The following is a 25542-nucleotide window of genomic DNA, read 5'->3' on the forward strand; positions in this document are numbered from 1 at the left end:
CATTGATCCGAATGGAGAAGCAAATGTGGTCTCCTTTAAGTTCATAATTACCGACCTATTGTGGTTCCTGATTCCAGTAAAGAAGCAGGGCATTTTCCTTTGACGTAATCTCCCTCTCTCTCGCTCGCTCACTCACTCCTCTCTTACACAATGTCCTCAGGATATCAGATTTCCGGCTTTGGCCCACGATTTCATTTGCATATAAACCAGCTTAATACGGGGGTGTACTGAATTACCAATGACTTGTAACCATCCTAATTACTGCATCACAATGACTGCTGAAAACAAATTATGTTAATAAGCGCAGATTAGTTCCATTTTTGCATGCAAGTTATTTCTTCTCCTCCGCACTACCTGCAGGAGAACAGCAGGCTTTACTTAATTCCAGAGCGAAAATTACATTTGAAGATGAAATGTTAAGAAACGTTCAGTTAGAAAAATCCCAACCGAAAAAAAATCTCATCTGCTTTCTGGTGACTTCAGTCAGGTTTAACTGCTTAAATTCCCAGACTCATTACAATGTAAGCCTTATTACTCAATAATTACATGGAAATAAAAGCTGGAGTTATTCCTAAGCTAAAGGAGAGGAAAATGGGATCCTGGACCAACCGGAGTCTCCGGGCCATTTAAAGGATTAAACACTGTTGCTGATAAGATGCATAAAGAGGCACTCGTTTTCCACAAATGAAATTAATATTAGAATGAAGTTGTAATAAAATGAATATCCAAAATGGAATTCTAATAAAATTTATATTCAGAATGGAATTCTAATAAAATTAATGTCCAGAAATTAATTACTAATATAATGAAAATCCAGGATAAAATACTAATAAAATTACTATCCAGAATGAAATTGGAATAAAATTACTATCAAAAATGGAATTCTAATAAAATTAATATCCAAAATTAAGTTGTAATAAAATGAATACACGGAATGGAATTCCAAAAGAATTAATATTCACAATTAAGTTCTAATAAAATTAATATCCAGAATAAATGTTTAATAAAATTAACCCTTTAGGATAGAATTCAAATACAAATAATATCCAGGATTAAGTACTAATAAAATGAAAATCTAGGATAAAGTTCTAATAAATGAGTTAGAATAAAATTAACATCCAGGTTTAACATGTAACAAAATTAATATCCAAAATAGAATTCTAATAAAAAATCTAGAAAAAAGTTGAAATAAAATTAATATCAAGAATGAATTTCTACTAAAATGAATATTCAGAATGGAATTCTACTAAATGAATATTCCGAAAGGAATTCTAATAAAATTTTCAGAAAAACGTTGTATCAGAACTAATACACTAAATTTATAATAAAATGAACTTTGAATGGAATTCTAATAAATAATGTCCAAAACGAATTACTAATAAAATAAAAATCCAGGATAAAATACTAGTAAAATGACTGTCCAGAATTGAAATTGGAATAAAATTAATATCAAGAATGGAATTCTAATAAAAATAATATCCAGAATGAAGTACTAATAAAATGAAAATCCAGGTTGAAACTCTAATAAAGTTACTATCCAAAAATGAGTTGGAATAAAATTTGCATTCAGCATTAACACAAAATAAAATTAATATTTATTTAGACTGAATCCTAATAAAACATACATTCAGAATTAAGTTGTAAAAAAATTTATATCCAGAACAGAATTCTAATAAAAGAATATAGAAAAAAGTGTAATAAAATGCATACCCAAAACAGAATTCTAACAAAACGTATAGAAAAAGGTTGAAATAAAATGAATATCTAGAATGAATTTCTAATGAAATTAATATCCAGAATGCCTCATACTGCCAGACAAGAAATTAGCATAAATGGATGATTCCAAATATTACTTAGCATTTAAAACCTTCATGTTGTTGAGTACTTTATTAAGTTCACCGCGTACATTATTACTTATTAAACTAAAAGTATGACGAGTAAAACTTTTAATTGAGAGCGAATGTGTTTCTCATTTGCTCAGACTACAAGCAGTTTATATTCCGTTGTCATGTTTCGGTTGTCATCTTCCACTAACTGGAATATTCTCCACTCGCCCTTGAGTAATGCTAATAATCCATATTTATTAGCCAGATAGCAGGAGTCTGCATCTTCTTCCAGAATCACTGTGGCTTAAACCTAAAATTGGAAAGTAGTGCTGATACACCGAGCATATTAAAGGGTCTTAGCAACTTCCATCCAGTCCCCCCGGTGCCCTGCAGCAGAAAGAGACAGAGAGAGAGAGAGAGAGAGAGAGAGAGAGAGAAGAGAGAGAGAGAGAATTACAGATAGAGAGAGAGAGAGAGAGAGAGAGGTATGGAAGATTTAGCTATTGATCCACACCCGAGGAAAAAATGCTCTCTGCAAAGAGCACCGCGCCCTGGGAGAGTATAATCAGCGTGTGAGAGATTAGAGATGTGGAGAGGGTGAAGCATAAAAACACGCCACCAAAAACGACTCCCTCCGCTCAATAGAGAAAGATTACACGAGAGCGGAGCACGGGCCGAGTCGATACAGAGCCAGCAGCCGCGGCCTATGACTGCAGACCCATTATATCACTTATGGAGGAGAGAGGAGTTTGATTGTTCGATGCAAGTTATTTAGAGTTTTATTTGCTTCAGTGCCTATAACATAACAGTGAGCAGTGATGTGAGGCTGGGGAACAGGCGGCTGCGACAGCGGCAGACGTCTGAGCAGCGCTGCGAGGTCCAAATCAAAGCCTTACTGCAATGTAATTAGTTTTTCCTGTAATGAAGTAGCGTAATGCTTTACAGCTCCTATAATCACAGTGCATTTCGTTGCCTGCACTACTCATATGTTTCTAAGTGACAGTATTAAAGGGGAGACTCAGACATCTTTACAGTGGTGGTGATAGGAACCAGGGGACACTAAATATAGCCATTTTATTCACTTTCCGAAACCACCAGTGAACCTACACAGTCTTCTGAGTGTTTATATGGAGTCTTGAGGACGGTATAAGAGTGATAAATCTGAAAAGAATCGTTTTCTTTGGGGACTGAATGGATTTAAAAATGTATCTTTGACGCCAAAGCTATCATAAAACAATGTCTCAGACATCAGGCAGCTTATTTATAACCATTCCATGTACTAACTTTCTGTGAGGGAGCTTTTAGAGACATTAAATGCCTCCGTGTCCGGATAAACTGACGGGCAGGTAGATGTCAGAGATTCACTAATATAAGAGGAGATGGCAATCCTGCTGTTTAGCATTGGGGAAGAGTGTAATGCCTGCCTCAGCCAATCAAATCAGACCTCTTAAATTGTACGCCAGTCATATGGGACCTTTACCGTTTCAGGAGCTCTTCCATGGTTTCTGACAGTTCTATTCCAGCTGTACTTAATACGTGACATAAGCAGCCGCCCTCACAACTTTTGGGTTATTACCGTCCCATTATGCTGTCTTTCAGATGCTTGCAAGCTCGAAACCATTAAGATGCTCGCAGGAGGGAAAACAGTGATTGGGTAACCTTGTCTCAAAATACAGATGCATCTGGAGCCAAATACATGGAAAACGTAAAAGAGAGGAAGAAAAAGACAAAATAAGGTGTCTTTATTTATTTATTTATTTATTTATTGTAAAGTTAACATTATGCTGTTCATTTTGGCTTTCAGTTGGACAAGAAGGTTCTAGTAGAGTGTAGATGTAGTTGGGCTTGTCCGGCTAAATCCTAGTCCGAAATAGCGAACATCTGTCTGCACTGAACATCGTGATGAAATCTGAGCCATTCAGAGAATTGACGCACAGCGGGCTGCAGTTGGTCATTGGGCTTATCAATCAAACAGCGTCCTCCTGGCAAGATAGGTGGTTCTTGGCCATGTTATGCAGTAAAAAGTACCAGATCTCTGAGAAGAAGTCTGGCTAGCGAGACTAGTTCACCTCAGTTAACTTACTTATTTATTTGAAAATTTGTTTGTTGAAGTTTGTGTCGTTGAGTTTGTTTACATGCATTTAATAATCCAATAACTGCAGAAAATCAGATTTTGTCAGTAATCCGATCAACATATTTACATGCATTTGAGTAATCAGATACTGGGGAAACTCCAGGTCTACATGAGTCAGACTGTAATCAGATTTCTGGTCAATAAACTCACAGAAGAAGACGTGACGTAAATGTAGTGTAAAACTCAAACTTCATGCTAGAAGATGAAGAATATTTAAATCCTTCATTTCGTCAAGCATGTATTTGGTTTCAGCTTCGCTCCAAAAGTGTTTAGCTGTGTCTCGCGGCAACACCGCTCGCTTATTTCAGGTACCGCAGTCTGTTTTCACACATGCGCAGACTGAGAAATCGGAAAGAAATCAGAGTAAGAGTTCACATGCACCGAGAGATCTGATTACTGAGCCAAAATCCAGCTCTCTTTATCGGATTTCTTAACCAGATTTTTAGACCTGAGTCCGATCTAAGAAATCAGAGTATGCTTTACACGATCATTTGAATGATCAGATAACTGCAGAAATCTGATTATGATCGGATTATTGAGTGCAAAAAAAAAAAAAATCTCTCCGCTGTTATTTTTAAACCATCTGACGGATTTTTCCAGAGTATGTATTTTACAGAAATATTGCAAACTGATGTTAAATCAGTGACCCCACCTTCAAAATGTGCATGCACACACTGTCTGAGCAAGCGCAGGAAAGTTGCACACCGCAGAAAAAAATGACCACAACTTTCCACCTCCTAGTTCCTAAACAGGTTAATAACATGCTTTGAAACAATGTTTACTATCATTGGCTCTTTTTTCTGAACAAAGCACTACTGTTTGGTACAGATGTGTGCGGTAGGAGTGAAGTAATGAGTGGCGAGATTTATTTCCCAGTAATCCCATTACAGTTCGAGAAGTCATTTGTAATGCATTACTTTTTTTAAAGTCGCTACCCCAGCACTGTGTCTGAGAGACGTCTAAGGCAACAATCCCAGTGTTTCAAACACGCTGTCAAACCGCAGGTTCGGTGCCTTTTGAAAAATGTTGAAACTGCCAAAGCGCAAGAAAATAACAAAAGTGTGTGTGCGCTTGTGTGTTTATGTGTGTGTAAGCGCATGTCTGCATGTGCAGATAAGCAGCTGCAGAAGACCGGCCGTAATCCAGCAGGAATATTACGGTGTTTACTCAGGGCAGTGGGTGATTGCTGTTTTATTTGAAGTTAGCCACAGGACGCGTTCCACCGGCCCAAATGGAGCCGCGTGTTTGAAACGGTTTTTCCGCACAGCACGACGTGATAATTAGAAACCAGATTGGAAGAAGAGGCTGGAGGTGCTTTCTTTAGAAAAAGAATGAAAAAGAAGTAGAAACTAGTAAGGCATTCAGCTCAGCCAGCATCTGATACAACGAGTTTTAGCTGCAATATATCTGAAGAAGCATCTGATATCAAACAATCCTTGTTCTGATTGGTTGACAGGCAAATAGATACACCAAACCATTTAACTCAGTCACCATCTTGACCCTCTACTGTACGAGTTATGAGAGCAATTTTTAAAAACATATTTGATTCACTTTCCTTGCATAGAATGGATTATTAATTATTAAATATCAAAATACTTTTTTACATAATTTGTGCAGGGGTCATTTTGGGGTTTGTTGCCTTGAAGCAACACTGTGCCACAATGGGAAGAAATGATATAAAGCCATGTTCCCTGCAGTGGTGAGACCTGGCTTGTAACTGGTCAAATCCATTCCACTGTTGCACAGTGTTGCTTTTAGGCAACAAACATATTTCTGCAAATTCTGCAAATTTCTGCAAAATCCCCCCAAAAAAGTATACTGAATCTTAAAAAAGAGGTTTAAAAGTGCCTACTATTAGATAAGAGTATGACCAGGAACATGCTTTTTGTTGACATACTTATTGCTAACCCTGTCATTGTCTTTAAATATAGATAATGTTATTGTAAAGTGAGGAAAATGTATTTGTTGCCCTGAGGCAACATTGTGCAATAGAGGGTTAACAGTATTAATGATATTAATGAAACCTACGTAACCCACTAGCATTAAACGGCTAGACTGGACAATCAAAGCAAAGTTCAGCCTACAAGCTAACAGCTGCTACTGTTTTTAGCTATGCTAATGCACTTCTGTCCATGTTTATAGATAAAAGTGTGTCATACAGTGTCCACTTAAGCAAGTCTGTTAGATTACTGAACAACAACACACTGTTTAAGGCAAGTGTGTGATGATTTAGGCAGTTAGCGCAATGCTAAACAGCTACATTAGCCTAGTCGCTAGTGCAAAACCTAAGAAGCAAGATTTAGACAGCAAACATGTCTTGGCTGACTGCATTTGGGGTCTGGAGGAGAATTATATTACTGAGATTTTCCTCCAGTCTACTTAACAGTGCCAGCAAACTCTAATACATGTGTAGCTAATGACTGTCTCTAGATTATTATGGTTGAAAACGATAAGGACTGTGTGTAATTAATATTAGGTAAGAACTGATTTTTATCTCAGAGTTCTCTATGTTCTCTGTGCGCACATATCAGCAGTTTAACATTGAAACTGAATCACAGGTTGAACACAAATTATTAATGATTAAACACCTGAAGACAGATTAACTTCAACTGCATACAGACTGAACTGAGACTCAGCCTGGACTCGGTCAGATGTTTGAATAGTTACAGATTTCATTAGCTAGTGGCTGGTTAGCATGGCCTGGTACTGACGTCACACTGATACTGTGGCGTCAGGGTAGAAGAAGACGACGTGGGACACGCAGCGCTTCGAGCGAGTGCTCTTTAATCTACATGGCTTGGCCATCTGAACCTTTAGGACAGATTTTAAAGTCCTGTTACTTGTTTTTAAAGCTCTAAAAGACCTTAAAGCACCGCTTACATCACAGAGTGTCTGTCTGTTTATGATCTTAGATCTGCAGATTCTGACCTTCTACAAACACCTTCTGTAAAATACAGAAAACGTGGGGAGACTCTCAGTTATTCTGCTTCTAAACTGTGGAGCTCAGTTCAGCTTTTATTAGACAGTCAAGCTCGGAGCTCACTTTAAAGAAACATGTGAAAATGTATCTCTTTAATTCAGTATTCAATTAAAACGCTACATCACTTTGGTATTGATCTTTTTTAATTTGATCTGTCATTTTCTTACATGATTTTAAATTGATACTTATAATTTATTGTGTTACTTTAGCTGCCACCAGCATCAAAAGTGCTGTAGAAATACATTATTATTAGTATTATTATTATTACAGCAGGGGAGACCTGCCACTCAGAATGGCTGGGATAGCAGGCAGGTCATCAACGGCCATACAGTTCAACAGAATGGTAGGCACGACCACCGCACCACTACCCCCACAACCCAGCACAGAATAGCCTCGCTCACCACTGCACGGCAGACCCACGGTGCTTTTCGCTTGCTGCTCCGGATAACCACAACTCCCAAACCTCCACAGCTGAACGAGGCAGTTTGGGAAAGGCAAAAAAACAACAAACCAGCAGAACCGAAGCCTTTGACTGTTCACTATCAGAGCTAGAAGAGGCAAAAAGGGTCAGATGCTTTTGCACCGTTTACAGGCCCTAAATTCAACTTGGACGGTGCAGAGAAAAAACACACAAATTCTGATCTGACCATTCACATTAAGGTCACATGGCCACGAATTGGCCAGTCTAGGAGTACATATGAAAGTAAAGGTCCACATTACCAGGCTGGAGTGGCACAAATCCGATTTTTTGCCCTAATGTGACTCAGATCTGACGTTTTCAGTGCAGTGTTGACACACAAATCTGATCTTTTCAAATCCAAATTCAAAACCGGAATTCATGTGTTTTTTTCCACTGCGCTTGTGCCATCTTTAGACATTACTGTGGCAGCAACGCCTGATCTGAAGTTCGAGCAAGTAAACAGTGGAAAAGCAGCACATCTGACTCTTTTCACCTTCGCCTTGCTCTCATAATAAACAGCTGAGAGCGGCTCAGAGCGAATTACCCTCACAGCGACGGCTCGTTCTGCTGGTTAGTTTGTTTGCTGTTCATGATGCGTGTGATTCATTCACGTTACAATATTTATTAGGATGTGCGCTTGCCAGCCGTTTCAGGATGCCAGTTCATTCGCATTAATTACAGATTTGAGTCACTTCCCTAAACGAGTGTGAACCATCCTGTTGGGGAGATGGAATCTGGGCAAAAAATCAGATTTGAGCTTGTAATGCGAACAGAGCCAAAGGCTTTGTTCACACAGCAGGTAAAAGTGGCCCAAATCCGATCTTTTTCTTCATATGTGGCACAGATGTGTGTCTGTGTGGCAGTGCGAACAGCAAAAAATACTGAATCTGATATTTTCAATTCCGATCTGAGACGCTTTCATATGTGGTACTGACATCCGATACATATATGAAGCAATGTGACTTTTACATCAGTCCAGCTCCTCATACTTTCGTGCTGCTGAGACTCATAAACATTTGACTCATAAACAAACGTTTCTGTACAAAAATGAGAAGAAAGTCATCCAAAATCCTCCATGTTTGAAGAGATTTTGAAAGAAATGGCCGAATGCGGCCGTAGGAGAACGAGGCTGCAGCGTCAAAGAACAGTAAAAAGCCTGAAAGCAAAGTTTAAAGAATCCGAGGATGCGAACCAAAGAAGTGACCGCGCCTTTTTTACGGCGAGCTGGAACACACTCTGGGTGATGAGCCCAGCTGTCACCAATGGAACTTAATGGCTCCTGTGATGCTTGTGAAGATTAAGCTGAACCCCCTGTGAGTGACTGGTGTTCGTTGGCAGTTATGATTGTTTACCTCTGGAAGAGCCACGTGAAGCAACATGAATCTCTGTTCTTTTGTGCATGTGGGTCAGTTTAGGAGCTGATCTGTTCAGACTGATGTCTCATACAGACCACACGTAAAAGATAATGTGAACGGCCAAACAAAAAAATTCGATTTGGTGAGAACACAGAGTGGCTCAGATCTTGAAATGGTCAGATTTGTGTGTCCACACAGCCCTGAAAATACCAGATCTGTCCCATTTAGGCAAAAAATCACATTTTTGCTACTTCAGCCTGGTAATTTGAACGTAGCCTTAGTTTATTTTTGAAAGAACAGTTTAAAAATAAATAGTAAGTTTCCTATTTCATATCTGGATAATGCGTCTTACACTGTACAGGATTCCCTTTGGTGTAGAACAAAATAATCCATAAAAGCAAACTTTGTCATGTTCGTAAGACATTCTTATACTGTAGAGTAGCAGCTCTCGAGCTCATTAACCTTTTTAATGCTAACTTCAACAGCATCTGATACTGCGATACTGTATTATATTTGGAAAATGCTGTGATGTTAATGAAATATTTATAGATCTACCAAGTCCAGAACTAATCACACTGCATTACACTGTTTGCTAAAGCATTTAGAGAACAGCAGGGGTTCTTATTATACCATCTTTAGGCCCATCGGAAGGATTTAAAACCTACCAAATTAGGGCTGCTCATCTCATTTGAGTCATGCTAATACACTGACTTACAAAATCATAGGAAACACTTCAGTAAATGAGGAAAACAAGTGGATTGAAAAGAAGTGCTTCACCACAGGTGCGGCTCCTGAGCTGCGCTATGCTAATAATTACCATCCTGCTTAGCGTCACATGTTGAAATCCTACGTTTCTATCCTGATGCCAGAGGAATCTTTCAAGACAGCAGCTCCTCCATCTGCAAGGCTCAGGCTGTCACTGAATGATCTGCTCAGCATGAAGAGGATGTGAACCATATGCCATTTCACTCTCTCACATCGACTCTCAGCTCAACTGCAGGCAGTGTGGGAGATCCAGGAGAGCATCCAGAGACACAGAGACAATGTTCTCCAGCATCTTATATATATATAGGTCCTGGACAATGGTGGACAGCAACAGAGTCACTTAAGGACACTCTTAAAAAAGATGGTTCTTCAGTGGATCTTTAGTAAAGAAAATGGCACCATGGACAATGAAATGGTTCTACAGCTTGACGGAGGATATGTTGCAGATGGTTCTATATAGAACCTCTTTGAAAATGGTTTTCTATACCACCAAAAAGGGGTTCTTTTATTGTTACAAGCTCGACATTATAATAAATAATAAATAAGTAAAATAACAGTATAATAGCAAAACCCTTTTTGGTGCCATCTAGAACCATTTTCAAAAATGTTCTACACACTTAAAAATGATGGTTCTTAAGTAAAGAAGTTGGTTCTATTTAGAACCATGAACACTCAAAGACCTAATTGCATGAATAAAGGGTTCTTTTCATTGTGAAAGGGTTCTTCAGAGTGATGGAGAATAAGCTGTAGATAGTTCTATATAGAACTCTTTTAAAAAGGGTTCTTTAGTAAAGAAAATGGTTCTATTTAGCACCATGAACACGTAGAGAACCAACTGCATGCTTTATGAAATGGGTTTTTCTATTGTGACAAGCCAGACATCATAACAATAGAAGGACCCGTTTTGGTGCTATATAGACCCCTTTTCAAAAAAGTTCTATATAAAACCCTCTACAGCACATTCTCCATCAATCTGAAGAACCCTTACACAATGCAAAGAAGCCTTTACTTATGCAAAGAATTTTTTCAGTGTTCATGGTTCTGTATAGAACCATTTTTTACTACAGAACCCCTGAAGAACCATCATTTTTAACTGTGTACATAGAACCATATACAGCACATTCTCCATCAATCTGAAGAGCGATTTTGCCAAGCAACAACCATTTAAGCATGGAAACAGCTCTTTGAGTGTTCATGGTGCTGCACACAACCATTATCTTTACTAAAGAACCCTTAAAGAACCATCTTTTTAAAAGCGTATTTCCACTCGTTGAGGATCCACTATCAAAGTAAAAAACCTTACATTTTACTCCACTGCGTTCTGCACAAATGTGTCATTACTCCTTAATCTGACTCTGTTTGTCATGTCTGCAACTACACAGGACTAGAATAGAATAGAAACTGTTCATCAAAATAATAGAACTATAATAACTAGAATAACTCACAGTCCTTTTACTTTTGCTACTTAAGCAAGTGCTATTTAAGTGTAAAAGCTTTTGAAATATAAATAGAAGACGTTTTGGTGTAATATTTTAGCTTTAAACTCAAGTACAGGAGGTCTGATTACATCAAACGTTGCATTTGGTGTTCTGTTGATCTTTATGGAAAACTCCATATGTTTCTTCACAAGCTTTGGTGTTAAAATAATGGTTGAGTGGTCTGAATATCTGTATATGTATCTGTATGGTCTGTATGAGTTTGTTTGCTTCAGAGTTGCCTGCACAATATGGACAAAATATCATATTGTTTTCAAGTGAAGAGCCCTCAGGGCCTTCGTGACCTTCAGAGAAGGCCTAATGATGTCTGGGAACTCCAAAGTATAGACAGGTATTCTTCAGTTCCCAGAAATCAAAATGCCTACTAGAATTATCATGCTTGCTGTATTTAACCCCCTAAAAGGCCAGGGCCCCCCCCGCAGCCCCAAAGTTTTATTACACAATCCTAAGAATAGCTCAGCCAGTTTGAACTGAAGTCCCTGTAGTTACTGAATAATGAGATTTAATATGTAATAAGACTGTTTAAGGTGTTAAACTCTTGTGGTAAATACTCTTATTACACTGTTCAAATAAAGATAAGTTTTGAGCAAGTTTGGTTAAGACCTTGAAATGCCCGACAGAAAATCATCCAATCAGGATTAGTAGATACAGCCAATCAAGCTCTCTCATTGATTAGGACTTCAGGATCTGATCTTGAGACTGAACATGTTTGATTAACCACCAACATAATTGGGAATTATGTTTTGATTTACAATGGACGGGACCAATGAGAAAAAAACGTCACTTTAGTCCTTCTGGAAGTTCCAGACACAAATACGAGCCGCAGTCTAAGCGGGTTTCGGTTAGTTGTTAGGAACTGAAAACAGCAGCGGCAGCTCAATGAAACTCTTTACTGAGCCGCTGCCACAAGGTCAAAAGGTTAAATTTTTTCTTAAATTTGTTCTTTAGAAAGGTCCTAAGAAAAAGTCTACATCAGATTCAGGACGTGTTCTTAAAGCACAGAACTGTTCACACCTTTGTGCTCTTGAGTGTCTGTAGATTCTGTTCTTACTTAAGAACAAACCCCTAATAAGAAAACACTGATGAATGTCAGAGTCTTTGTGAAAACTGCATAAGTAGGTTTTAAGAAGAAATTTCGGTAACACTTTCTATGAATGTCAACTTTGTAAGCATCTGTAAACACATTCATGTTATAATGCATTCATAGAACATTATAAGCATAGCTATAAATATTTATAAAAATGCATTACACGTTATAGCCATGTTTATTACGCATTATGAATTGTTAACATAATACATTATAAGTACTGATCAAAACAAATTATAAGAGCTCATAAGTCATATTTGTCTGCTCTAAGTAAAGTGAAGCGTACTGTACTAAAGCCTCCTCCAGTGTTCAGAGTGAGGCTTCAAGTTGAAGTATTTACTGAAGGATTTACTGAAACACTAAAACATTCACAGTAAAGCACATTACAGGCTTCAAATGTCAGATTTTAAACTAGAGCTGCCATCAGTGTTTTACCCAATGTGGGAAAGGTAATGTACACCACCGTTAGCTTGGTATTTGTCTTTACTTTACGCTCTCCAAGCTGGGACTGACTTCTTTGGCACAAACATTATAACATGTTATTAACACTATTTATAATGCATTATATTAACAATCCATAATGTATAATAAACATGGCTATAAAGTGTAATTTAATGTAATTCTTTTTTATAAATATTTATAATCACGTTTATAATGCCTTATGAATACATTATAACATGTTATAAATGTGTTTATAGATGCTTACAAATGCGACATTCATAGAAAGTGTTACCGAAATTTCTTATTAAGAACGCTTGGTGAATGAGACCCAATTTCGCAAGCTTCAAAGGTCTGTGTTCAATCTAGAATATCCAAAAATGTTCATGCGCCCTCTTAGCTTAGTGCTAACGTACTAATATAAGTATCAGAAAGGCGCTAACAAAAAGAGGTGCTTTCTTCTTGTTTTTTTCCACTGAGTTTTGGCATTTATGGCCCAAAATGAAGGCCTAGTCATGATTTGATTACATTGCTATATCTGTATTGCAGTACATTAAAATCCCAAATTCTTTAAGAACAAAAAGATGTGGTTGGCACGGTGGCACAGTAGGTAGCCAGCAGGGCCTGGGTTCGATTCCCCAGCCGGGCAACCAGAGTCCCTTCTGTGTGGAGTTTGCATGTTCCCCCTGTGTCTGTGTGGGTTTCCTCTCACAGTCCACAGTCATGCAGTCAGACCAGTTGGCGATGCTAAATCGCCCCTAGGTGTTAGTGTGAATGTACATGTCTGTGTGTCTGCCCTGTGATGGACTGGCGAACTGTCCAGGGTGTTTCCTGCCTTCCACCCAATGACCGCTGGGATAGACTTCAGCACCACCCCCCTCTACCTTGACATGTTAAAATATCCACAGAAGCGCCTGTGATTAGTTATGCTGCCCACAGCATTCGACAAAATATTCAGTGACTGGACAGAGATTCATCTGCATATTGCAGCATTTTGCACTGTCAGTATTTTGTCAGTATCTTGTACTGAACCGTAATAAAGCTTGATTAATTGGACCAGCAGTCTTGCTGGTATAATTCATGTGTCTTGTCCGCAGGTCTATAGATCTACGAAGTGAAATTACTAATCCTGCTTACACTCATTCTCTGGGCATTTAATGTATAATACTTCATCATTAAATATCAGCTCATGAGTTAATATATCATTTAATGCATCATATTTCATCATTACACATCAACTTGAATGCATCGATTCCAGATAGCAGCCCTCTCACCGCCAAAGGAAGCTACAGGCTTGAATCAAATTCGTGATGAAGCACTTGAGACTTGCCCCCCATCCCGCCCCCCCACCCCCAAAAGACTTGATATTTGACTTGGAGTCTTACATAAATTGACTCGGACTTGCATAAATTGATGGGAGCGTCTCTGTGGAAGGCTTTTAAAGACCGTCTTTAAAGCTGTTTTAATCTGCATAGATCTTTCACTCGTGTGGACAGAAATGCAGCAGGCTGGTCTTTAGAAAGCCAGTAATGCAGCCAACTATAATTATGTTGTACTCGAAAAGATCAGAGTCGTTTCCCCGCTGGTCACAAGGGCTTTCTAGACCACACAAACACACATACCTGCCAGCATCTGTTACAGCTCTGGTCCTATCTGCATCTCTCAGCTGTGGGGCTGGAGATCATAAGGAGGCTTTGGATGATGTCCAAAAATGAATTTCCTCCTTTTTCCGCACGTATACACAATGACCAATAACATCTACAAGGCCTGATGAATTTATACATGTCGTTGAAACAATCGCTTTAGATCAAAACAAGAACATACCATACATTAATTAACCAAATTAACCAAACAAAAGGTCTCAAATCATGGGAAACTTCATTTTCCTCACTTTTCTGAATTAAACCAACTGTTCCTTTTTCACTCCATACAGGTCATACATGGCAATTAAGCTGGAAAAACAGCTTGTTTTGAATTCACTGCTTTATAATGTCGTAAAACCGATGTATCAACTGATATCTGTCAATTCAACCTAGAGCACTTTAGCCCCGCCCATTCACACTGAACATATAAGGACTATGACTCGGATTGGTCCTAATCACTGCAATGTGTGCTCTGGGACCTCCCCTTGACTGTGATTGGTCCTAATCACTGCATTTTTCATTTAGAGACCTCCCCCTGTCTGTGATTGGTCCTAATCCCTGGAATATTAATTTAGAGACCTCTCCCTGACTGTGATTGGTCCTAATCACTGCAATGTCTGTTCAGTTACCTCCCCTGACTGTGATTGGTCCTAATCACTGCATTATTCAATTAGAGACCTTCACTGACTGTGATTGCTTCTCATCGCTGCATTATTCTATTTGAGACCTCCCCCTCACTGTCATTGGTCCTGATCACTGCAATATTCATTTAGATACCTCTTCTTGACTGTGATTGGTCCTAATCACTGCAATATTTATTTAGAGACCTGCCCTGACTGTGATTGGTCCTAATCACTGCAATGTCTGTTCAGTTACCTCCCCTGACTGTGATTGGTCCTAATCACTGCATCATTCATTTAGAGACCTCCCCCTCACTGTGATTGGTCCTAATCACTGCATTACTCAATTAGAGACCTTCCCTGACTGTGATTGGTCCTAATCCCTGGAATATTAATTTAGAGACCTCTCCCTGACTGTGATTGGTCCTAATCACTGCAATGTCTGTTCAGTTACCTCCCCTGACTGTGATTGGTCCTAATCACTGCAATGTCTGTTCAGTTACCTCCCCTGACTGTGATTGGTCCTAATCACTGCATCATTCATTTAGAGACCTCCCCCTCACTGTGATTGGTCCTAATTACTGCATTACTCAATTAGAGACCTTCCCTGACTGTGATTGGTCCTAATCGCTGCATTATTCTATTTGAGACCTCCCCCTCACTGTCATTGGTCCTAATCACTGCAATATTCATTTAGAGACCTTCCCTTAATTGTGATTGGTTCTAATTAATCACAATTAGGTGACTGAATAGAATCAACCTCCCCTAACTGTAATTGGTCCTAATCACTGCAATATTCATTTAGAGACCTCCCTCTGACTGTGATTGGTCCTAATCACTGCAATGTCTGTTCTGGGACCTCCCCCTGACTATGATTGGTCCTAATCACTGCAATGTCTGTTCTGGGACCTCTCCTTGACTGCGATTGGTCCTAATCACTGAAATGTTTGCTCTGGGACCTCCCCTTGACTGTGATTGGTCCTAATCACTGCATCCTTAATTTAGAGATGTCCCCTTGACTCTGATTGGTTCTGATCACTGCCATATTCATTTAGAGACCTCCCCTTGATTTTGATTTGTCCTAATCCCTGTAATAATAATTTTGAGACCTCCCCCTGACTATGATTAGTCCTAACCCTGGAATATTAATTTAGAGACCTCCCCCTGATTTAGATTGGTCCTAATTACCACATATTTTTTTTTCTGAGGCCTCCCTCTGACTGTTATTAGTCCTTATCATCACATAATTGGTTCTGAGACCTCTTTCTGACTGTGATTGGTCCTAATCACCACATAGTTCATTCTAATTCCTCCCCCTGACTGGGATTGGTCCTAATCACCACATAATTCATTCTAATTCCTCCCCCTGACTGCCATTTGGTCCTAGTCACTGCATTTGTTCTCAAACCTCCCCCTGACTGTGATTAATCTACTGAATGAAACAGGCTTCTAGCAGTTCTGAGATATACACCAACAGCCAGTCCGGCTGTTTGAGTATGTGTAGTTATTTTGTTGTTTGATGTATTCTGCTGTATTTAAAGGCACAGTAACAAAATGTAAAAAAGATTTATGATTGGTTTTGCTACATAGAACTACACAACTGTTATAAGTGGGGAAAAACATAAGATATGGGCCGTTAAAAATACAATGATTAATTTATCCATGTCATTAAAACAGCTGCTTGGATTTAGACCAAGAAATGACTCCCAGAAGAATATACCACACATCAATGAACCATAATAAGAGATACTTGAGAAATACTGAAGGGCTTCTGATGTCTTTGTTTCATATTTTATTTTAAGGAACACATATTTGGGTCTATTGAGTTCTCAATAAGATTAATACAAGAACAGTAAAAAGGATTCTAAAGGAAAGACCATTTCATGGCTTTTGGTAGCCAAAATTATACCAGCTGGGAATATTTTATTTTAATTTCAAAACATTACTGCTAGACCACTAAATGGGACAAACTGTGTTATTGTAATGAATATTTCCAAGTTTATTGCAATCAAAATATTATGAATAAGCACTGAATGTTCGGTCTATTTTTTATTCTTGTTTGGCAGATCTAATATGTGAAAACTATAATTCTACTTGAGAATATGGAGCATAAATTGACGTATTATTGACCAGAACACGTTAACAAGAACTTTCAGGATTAAAAGGTTTCCAATTAAACACTAATAAGATGTCAATTTAGGTCATGAATCTCTAATTCGATAAGAATGACACAGTCCTAATAAAATGTTTTGTGCATTATTACAACTAATAATGCAATTATTAATGATAACCATATGACAGACCTCCAATTACGCAGTAATTCAGGTCATACACCTTAATGCATAGTGAATAAACCATTTAGAAGTGTCCAAATTGGGCCAATATGTGTTCCTTAAAATAAAGTGTTGCCCTTTTTTCTCAAAGAACTGAAGAAAGCAGCAAGAAGACGTTCTCATTGGTCACCAGCTTCCAGCCGTCATTTCTGAAAAACAAACTTTCCAATAAGTGATGCACAACACTGCACCGCAAGCTCAGCACTTGCCCTGAGTTGGAGGAGGTCTCATCAGCTCGTTAGTCATTGCAGTCTGCTTTCATTTTCATTAGCATGCTAGCATCTCCTTCTACTACATCATTGCACATTAGCTTCTTTCCCTTTACAAGGGCTGACAAATTGGCTTGACCTCTTGTCACGTCGCGTCTCTTATGGTTTATAAATGTTCTCACCCGCCGTGATTACGATCGGAGGAACTCACAGTCATTACGCTAATGGAGGCGCATTCTAATTGATGACATCCTCATTTGCATTGTGTGTTAATTACCTAAATCACTTAGCTGCATCTGCAAATTCTAATTAGTGCCCACCGACTCAGCGAGGCTCAGTGATATTTTTCCTCGGAGATGAAAACGCTTCTCTGCCCGCCAAGGTAAATAAAAAAAAAAGCTGTGCTAAATCAAGCAACTACAAAGTCAAAATACACTGAAGTGAGGGAGTTCAAGCAGCGAGAGCCAACAAGAGTCATCAGAAAACAGAGGACAGAAAGGTCTGTCCACTGATCTGAAAACAATATGTAACGATTCTGGCAGACCAGCAATAAAATGACTCAATCTTGTTCTGGGAAAAGCTCAGGCAGACCAGCATCTACTGCAACAAAAGTTGCTTCAAATTATCTGTGATGGAGTAAACCAGTCAAATAAGATAAGGTCTAGAAATGACGCCAGTATCTTTCCATAAACCCGTTTTCAAAAGTCCATCAACAAAAGTTCATCCACAAAAACTTTAAGAGCCACTTTACCAAGCCTTCTCTTGGGTACTATTGCACTGACCAACTGCACTGAGAATTTCATCGATGAAAAAATGTATCAAGTTTTAGGCCTAAGCTGTGAAACCAGGCCCTGAGGGTTTAAACATGAGAACCTTGCCATCATCTTCAAAATAAACTGCCTGAGTGTGTCCTATGATCTGTGACATGAACATCTAAGAATCTCAAACAATCTTCCAATTGTCCTATTTGCAAGAACTTGGAGGAGAAAGACCCGCAAAGAACATTGCTGAGAAACCTGGCAGTCCTACCTCAGAGTGAACATTTCCACAGGTGAATAGGGTGAAGCAGCCACGTAAGCCGACACACTATCCCTCGGCCGGACCGGCGCTGATGGCACGAGCACTGCAAAATTCCCGTCCAGCCGATGCTCTGACAACTCTGGAACAGCTGGTGTCCGGAACAATCTCACGCTTCCGATCCTCCTCATGGGCGTAGATGTGGCGGATCCAAACATGCCTTCTTGTTCTAGTCGGGCAGAATTCCTGACTCCAGATTCCTCACCAAGGCACTCACTGCTTTCCACCGAGTGAAGGGAGTAGTAAAGCTCCACAGGAGTCCCTTTGGACAAATCTGTGCCTCTTTGGCGTCCTGGGACCACACTAGGAGGTGCAAACCAACCAGGAAGAGGCTCCAGCTCAGCAACACAGATGCCCAGCTCACTCCGGAGCCTGCAGCTGCCGCGAACTTCTTGTGTCTCGTGGAAGGCAAACATTCGCACGCAAGGCAACTTGTCCACAGTGCTATAGTCATCCCAGTCCCTCCCAGCTACGTAGAAAAGAACCTGAACCTTGGGTTTGTCCAGGTAGATCTTCTCTGTGAGGACAAAAGTCTGCACCTTCCAGTTGAAGGTGAAGAGGGTTGAGGAGGCCACAAAGGTGCCAGGGGTCTGGAGGAGCTCCAGAGGTACAGGCTGCTCCACAAAGAGTGTACCATAGCTGGCATTGATGACTGGAGGTCTCCTGGCCTGGTGGATGAAGAAAGGTTCAGTTCTGGCAAGGAGGCTGGAGTTGCGCATGAAGTCCTGCGTGGCCTCCTTGAGGAAAAAGGATGACTCGGTGTTGAGAAGCTGGTAGCTGACAGGCAGGTAAGTGGGGGCGGAGGAGTAACGCTGAAGGCTCTCCAGGATCCGGCTGTCTGTAACTGACATAACAGAGAAGACAAATGTAAGGACATTTGCTCAGAACAGGGTCAGATATCACTGGATCCCCTTCCTGGGATCATGGTACCTTCTAGCTTGTGAGTACCCTAGTACCTTCCCTTCATTATCATGTTCACCTGTGTCTTGTTACCTTCTTTTCATCCTTATGTTCACCTGTGTCTTATGCCATTAGTCTGCTTGCTGCCTTTTGATGGTGCATGTCATGAATTTTATGGATTACCACAAGGCAGTTGGGCCGGAATGGCTAAAAAAGTTATAAAGTGGTATACAGGAAAATTCTATTTATCTGATTTTATGAGTTGTAATGCATCACCAGCCAGAATATCCTGTGATACCACATAAACAAAATAGATTAAGTTGCCATTAGTTCATTCCAGCAGATATATGCATCTTTGATGTGAGAAATTTACCAGTTGCTGATGAATACTTGAATGCAAAAAATCCTGGTAGTTACAATTTTGGTGACGTAACAATTTTCCGACCTTACAAACTGACAAGGACCCTTTGATTCAACCTCACAGTCCTTGTTAAATCTCTAAGCTAATCAAAACTCCTGCATTAACTTGTTTACTATATTTATAGATTGGTCTTCTAGGTTTGACCCTTGTTACCCATTTCTTGACTCTGTATCTTTGATATGCCTATGTGAACCATGTGCTGTGCTCTGACCTCTACTGCGGATTATGAGAAAGATTAATAAACAAACTTCAATAAACAGACTCAGCTCTTGTATCAAGCACAAGCTCCCTTGTGTTCCACAGTCTAGTAAAGCAAAGCCGAGTCAATTATTGCACAGAGCATACGGACTAGATATGAAATGCCTCTATCTTCTACTGGGAAAAGCTGATGCATATTGCGTCTACTGTAATGTAAAGTAGGTCTAATTATGTGTGATCAAGTGGGCAAATAAGAAAGGACACATTTCTTATATCGTCCCACAAGCTCAATTTCCAGAGCTGGAAACAAACAAACAAAAACCCAAACAAAAACTTTTTTGAAACTTTTAGGTCTTACTTCAGGGATAAGCAGATACATAAGTTGACACACCACCTATAGAAGCTTGAAAAAGACTCTAGGGTATACCGGCTCTCAGACGCAGGATATATGAAGGCTTTCCCTGAACAGTAAAACCCCCTCTATTCTGCTTCTTCAAGCTCATCTAGGATTAGCGTTAGCAATCACCTCCCTGAATAAGACCACTTAAAGTGAAGTCCAGAACTGTTCCAGGAACAGCCAGCGATGACATTTATTGAGGAAAATCTCCCCTGCTGCTAATGCTAGTAGCTGCTGAAGGCTATCATATCCTTAGCAGCAGAACCTCCAGCACAAACATTGATCTCTCCTCGGTCAGAAAGTGCTGAGGAGACGGATGAGTCCGGATGATGGGTCTGGCAGTCGCGAGGAGGCCGATGTGCGCACACACACTCACACACACTGTTGAGAGCCGTTATGAGAGCAATAAAATGCCTTCTTTAACATTAAAAGTGGACCTTTTAGAGGGGTTTTATCTTTAAACTGTGTTATGAGATCGCTGCTCTCTAAATTGGATGCAATCAGCCGTAAAAGGAATATAACTCATGGTCATTTGTAACCCTATTTTCTTTTTCTTCTAAGGAATGTTTGCAAAAGTCCTGCCCGCGGGTCTTATCCTTGAAAAATCGTGAAAATATGAATATGAAAATATGATGTCTGTACAAGGTGGGAGGACTTTCAGAGGAGGCTCTTACACTCATATGTAAAGTGTACTTTATCTTCTAAATCACGGTGATGGTAGAATAACCAAAGCACCCAGATCCACTCCTGGAGGGCCTCAATCCAGCACAGTCCAGACTTCCCTTTTGGGGTACCTGGGTTCTTTGGGTTAATGTCATAGAAATTCCATAGACTGAATCAGAAAGTTTGCAAACATAATGGTTGGCCATTCTTCCTGGTGCGTCCTGTCAGCCCTGAAGCCTCAATTCAGGGCTTAACTTACAGTAAACACAAACATAACAGACAAAACACTGGCAATAACAGTAAAACCTTGTTGTGTTTGAAGCTATGATGCTGCTGTAAGTAGTATTAATTCCACTGAGGGATCCTCTGCCTTTGGCAACACTTGCAGCTAATGACAAGTTAATGAATTCTTTACCCTTCCAGATGAAGATGAAGTTGCCAAGCACTATTATATCAGCAGTAAGAGCACCAGAATTTAAACTAGGATGGTACATTGATGTGTTAATGGCATTATTTTGAAGTATTACTTTAAGGAGAGTTTGATATAAGGCGAAACAAGCTATAAGCCGCTAACGCTATTACCACTCATACAAGCACCCACAGAATGAGTGCTTTTGCTCTATGAGTGCAATGAAAAATGCATGGCTGATGCCAGTGCATGACTATAAGACAAGAATTAGCCACACAAATTAAAAAGTTAGTGACCAGAGAAGATCAGACTTCCTGTTTTTCCAAAATCTTGGCTAAGTAACGAGTTGCAGTGCTCTCCACCTGGAAGTAAGTTCTTTGCTGTTGTGATGTACCGCTGATTTGTCCTATAGAACAACCATTGGTTCCCTAATTTAGTGGTTCTTAAAGTGGCCCTCAGGGACCCCTGGACAGCCCATACTGTTGTTCGGTCCTTATCTGTTGGGTGTTTGGATCGATCAAAAGTGTGCACTGGATTACTGGGGAGGGGTTGATTTTAACCCCCTGAAGTAGTTCTGGCCAGTTCCCACTGGGCCTACACCTCACACAAAGCTACCAAACTGGGAGAGTGAAGGCTAGCACAGGCTCCTTTTGCTACATCTTTTCAAATGACCGCTAAAGGCTCATTTATGCTCAATGTTAAATATGGATATGGATACGGATGGAGCCTTATGTCCGTACTTTGCATTAATTCTGTCCATCTTTGTGCACATTTCATTTTCTGAAAGCTCACGGATACCGGCGAAACAGAGCAGTACCACCAGAAATCGTGGGGAGCAGTGTAGCCAATAGTTCAAGCGAGAGATGATCAGTTTCTCTCATTGGTAATAAGTGAAAAGAATTCTCCGCCCACGTCACAAAGTCTTTAATGACCACACAGACCACCACTGTCTACAATGCTGCCTCTTGCATCTATTTCATAGTAGGTACATTACTATGAACTCCTCCACCAACACCATGTTTGTTGTTGTCAGAACCTTTTGACTCTGGACTGCCCTCTAGTGGATGTATTGCTTAACATCCAACATAAAGGACTCGTTGAAGTATGTGGACACTGACGGTTACATAATTTTAAATGGACATTTTTTTACATTAAGGGAGTAAAAATGAGCCTTGGCAGCTCAACATACTAGGAGGAGAACCCTAACTGCCCATTCTGTTAACTAACAGACACCTATGTTGGCTAGCATTGCGCTGAATGACGGGGGAGAGGGAGGGCCTCATCCACCACACAACACAAGGACAATCATTCTCTCTTGGACTCCTGGCCATGGATAACTTCACCACAGACTAAACTCAAACTTCTTGCCAGTGAATAACCTTTTTAAAGTATAACAAACCTTTGAGATAATATAAAAGGTTCTAGCCAAATTTAAGGTTTTACCTCGAACCTTACAACCAAGAACCACAAAGCAACCTTTATTTTGAAGAGTGTACCCGAAAGTAAAAGATGTTATTAATTTTCGGGAGTCACAGCTCATTGCCTGTTTCTTTTCTACTTCTTATGCTGCTGCAGCTCAGCTGGGCTTCACACCTCCAGACATAGAAGCACATGTGGGACATGGGTTAAAAGCCGTTGCCCAGCCGGCTGCTCAAAGCATGACAAACGTGCTGGACCCTTCTGCCCTACATGCCTTTTAAATACTGTGCTAATTACTGATGAAGGACTTTTTGACCTTACGCTCAAGAGCAATCCACTCACTGATTGCCCCATTTCCTCCAGCTTCCTCTCCTCATGTCTCCTCCTTCACTAGTGGCTGAAGATGGAGGGATGAAACACTCCGTTTGCTCCTACAAATTGCTGAGAGGGACATTTACTAATCAACTGTGGGACTGTGATTCACGCAGCACATCCTGGCATGTGCCCCGGTAAATGCCCCAGGCGTGTCACACATCTGCTGGTGGAGTGGCTACAACGAGCGAGGTCGAGAGAGAACGTGCAGGACAAATTTGTGCACTGCCTGTCAAAAGTCTGGAAACACCTTATCTAAACATTTTCCAAATTTGATCATCATCTTTTTTAAATAAAGTAAGAATAGACTGACCCCATGTCACCTCATCCCAGTCCACTGCCAACTTTGACAGGAAAGGGACGTTTCATTGACATGCAAAACAACCAGGCACACATCATTACACAGTGTGGTTTTTTTTGTTTCCACACAGCCACAAAATCTTGATCAGGGAGGCTTATTGTTATGTTGTCATGTTGTGCTGAACAACTGCTTGTTTCTGGTGCCTAGTTAGTATTTGGCTTGATTAACAAAAGTTTATTTGCCATCAAGCTGATAGTTGTGGCCATCTTAGCACAGACTATACACCAGATGGTCAGTGTATTGCAGGGGGCATGAGTGCCTGAAGCTTTTGTGGGAGGAGTGTGATTGACAGAGAGGTGTCCAGCCAGCTCCTCCAGCCTCTGGACTGTCCTGTAAAACACATTTCAGATGAACATCTGCAAAAAAATGCAAAGTGTGCACTGGGGCCAGTCAAGGAATCAATGAAGTCCATTTCTAGAGTTGATTCCACACAAATTACAAAGACCCACATTGCAAATATCAAGATGAGAAGATCAAGTAAAATATTGTATTATGATGGATAGTCCAGCATTTGACATGTAACTTCAGATACAGATATCAGTTTGATTATATGACCTATGTGACCCAGCTAACACTGGCCATATTAATGTTGGTGGCTATCAGGGGGCTAGCTAAACTGCACCTGATTTACCTGCCAAGTCCTTCAGGTGGGTAGACTCACAGGGCAAGATGTGATTTCCTAACCAGAATGTCTCCAGGCAACCATGATCAATTTTGCCCTAAATGATTGTGGTGACAGATGTATTGCTAATAAAAACGGAATAAGATGCACTTAAATGAGTGTATATGTAGTTAAAAATAACACTTTAAAAAAGAAAGGGTACTTTTTTCCTTGCATTTTTTTAGCCAGCCCCCCTTTGAGTAGACCAGCTCACTAGTGGCACCCAGGTTAAGTTTAAGACTCTGCTCTAACTAAACCAGGTTAGTGTTTAACATGCTCATGTATATTGAAATATATAATTTATACATATAATATATATATAGTAGGTAACTTTTAACAGACAGTGTAGATGATCCACTGACTAAAGACATAGAGATAAACACATTTTCAGCCTCCATCATGTTCACTGTAAGATTGATGACGGAGGCTCAGAGGAAAAGAAAACAATGACGGATTAAAACAGACTTTGATCTAACAGTGATAGACTCAGAGATACAAACAACAACACAAACCTATTTTCACTGTTACCATACTCAAATGCAGACCTTATGGTTGCACAACTGATGCCTTAAGACCAAAAAACAACGAACTGAACCCCTAAAAAACACATTTTCCCTCATGAACCTTACCAACCTAAGCTAAGCTATAAAGCCAAACTACATTACCGATGTTAATTCATTCCTGCAAGCTTGGTTGACTCTGTTTAATTTCTGGAGAGGCCCATTCAGAGGCGCTGCGAGTGTTTGCCGGAGAGAGAAGAGGCCGCAGCAGCGACAAAGCAATGAAGGAGCCGCGGCTGAAATGAAATTACGAACATGACCGGCATCCCTGAAAAGGGAAGCCATTTATCAAAAGGCCTTTAATCTGCTGTTTGGCAGTAATTTCACTGGAAAGGTATACAAAGTGATACACTTGTTTGAAAGAGAAAATGAAATATGGGGGCTGAATGCTACTAAATGTCTCACATCGTTTGCTTCATTGCTGCCTCGTTCCATTCCAGTCACCTTTACCATGAGAGTCATGAGGCTCGGGGGAACGTCGAGGTCCAAGTTCACAGAAAAGTTCTGGTAATGTATGTGACCTCGCATACAAGACTGTCTGCTTTACTTACATATGCAGAAAATGTGGAAAAATATACAGAATCATGTTAAAACTCAGGGAATGTGCTTCAAGCTAGCCACTGCTATTGTTTTTAGCCATGCTAACATACTTTTGTTCGTGTTTATAGAGAACAGTGTGTCATACAGAGTCAGAAACCACACAATCAACACTATTAGAGATACTGAACGACTCCACATCAGAGACTAGTGTGATGATT

The 25542-nt window shown here is 40.0% G+C and overlaps 1 protein-coding gene across 1 annotated transcript in view; it reads right to left on the reverse strand.

Annotated features, from left to right (window-relative positions):
* Positions 1 to 25542, reverse strand: part of si:dkeyp-14d3.1 (transmembrane protein 132C) — a 410125-nt gene that overhangs the window by 280924 nt on the left and 103659 nt on the right. The window contains exon 2 of the mRNA XM_036578202.1: positions 18376 to 19267. Within this exon, the coding sequence (XP_036434095.1) occupies positions 18376 to 19267 (892 nt within the window). The remainder of the gene's footprint in view (positions 1 to 18375; positions 19268 to 25542) is intronic.

This window comes from Colossoma macropomum, unplaced genomic scaffold, assembly GCF_904425465.1.
Source record: "Colossoma macropomum unplaced genomic scaffold, Colossoma_macropomum, whole genome shotgun sequence".
Taxonomy (NCBI): domain Eukaryota; kingdom Metazoa; phylum Chordata; class Actinopteri; order Characiformes; family Serrasalmidae; genus Colossoma; species Colossoma macropomum.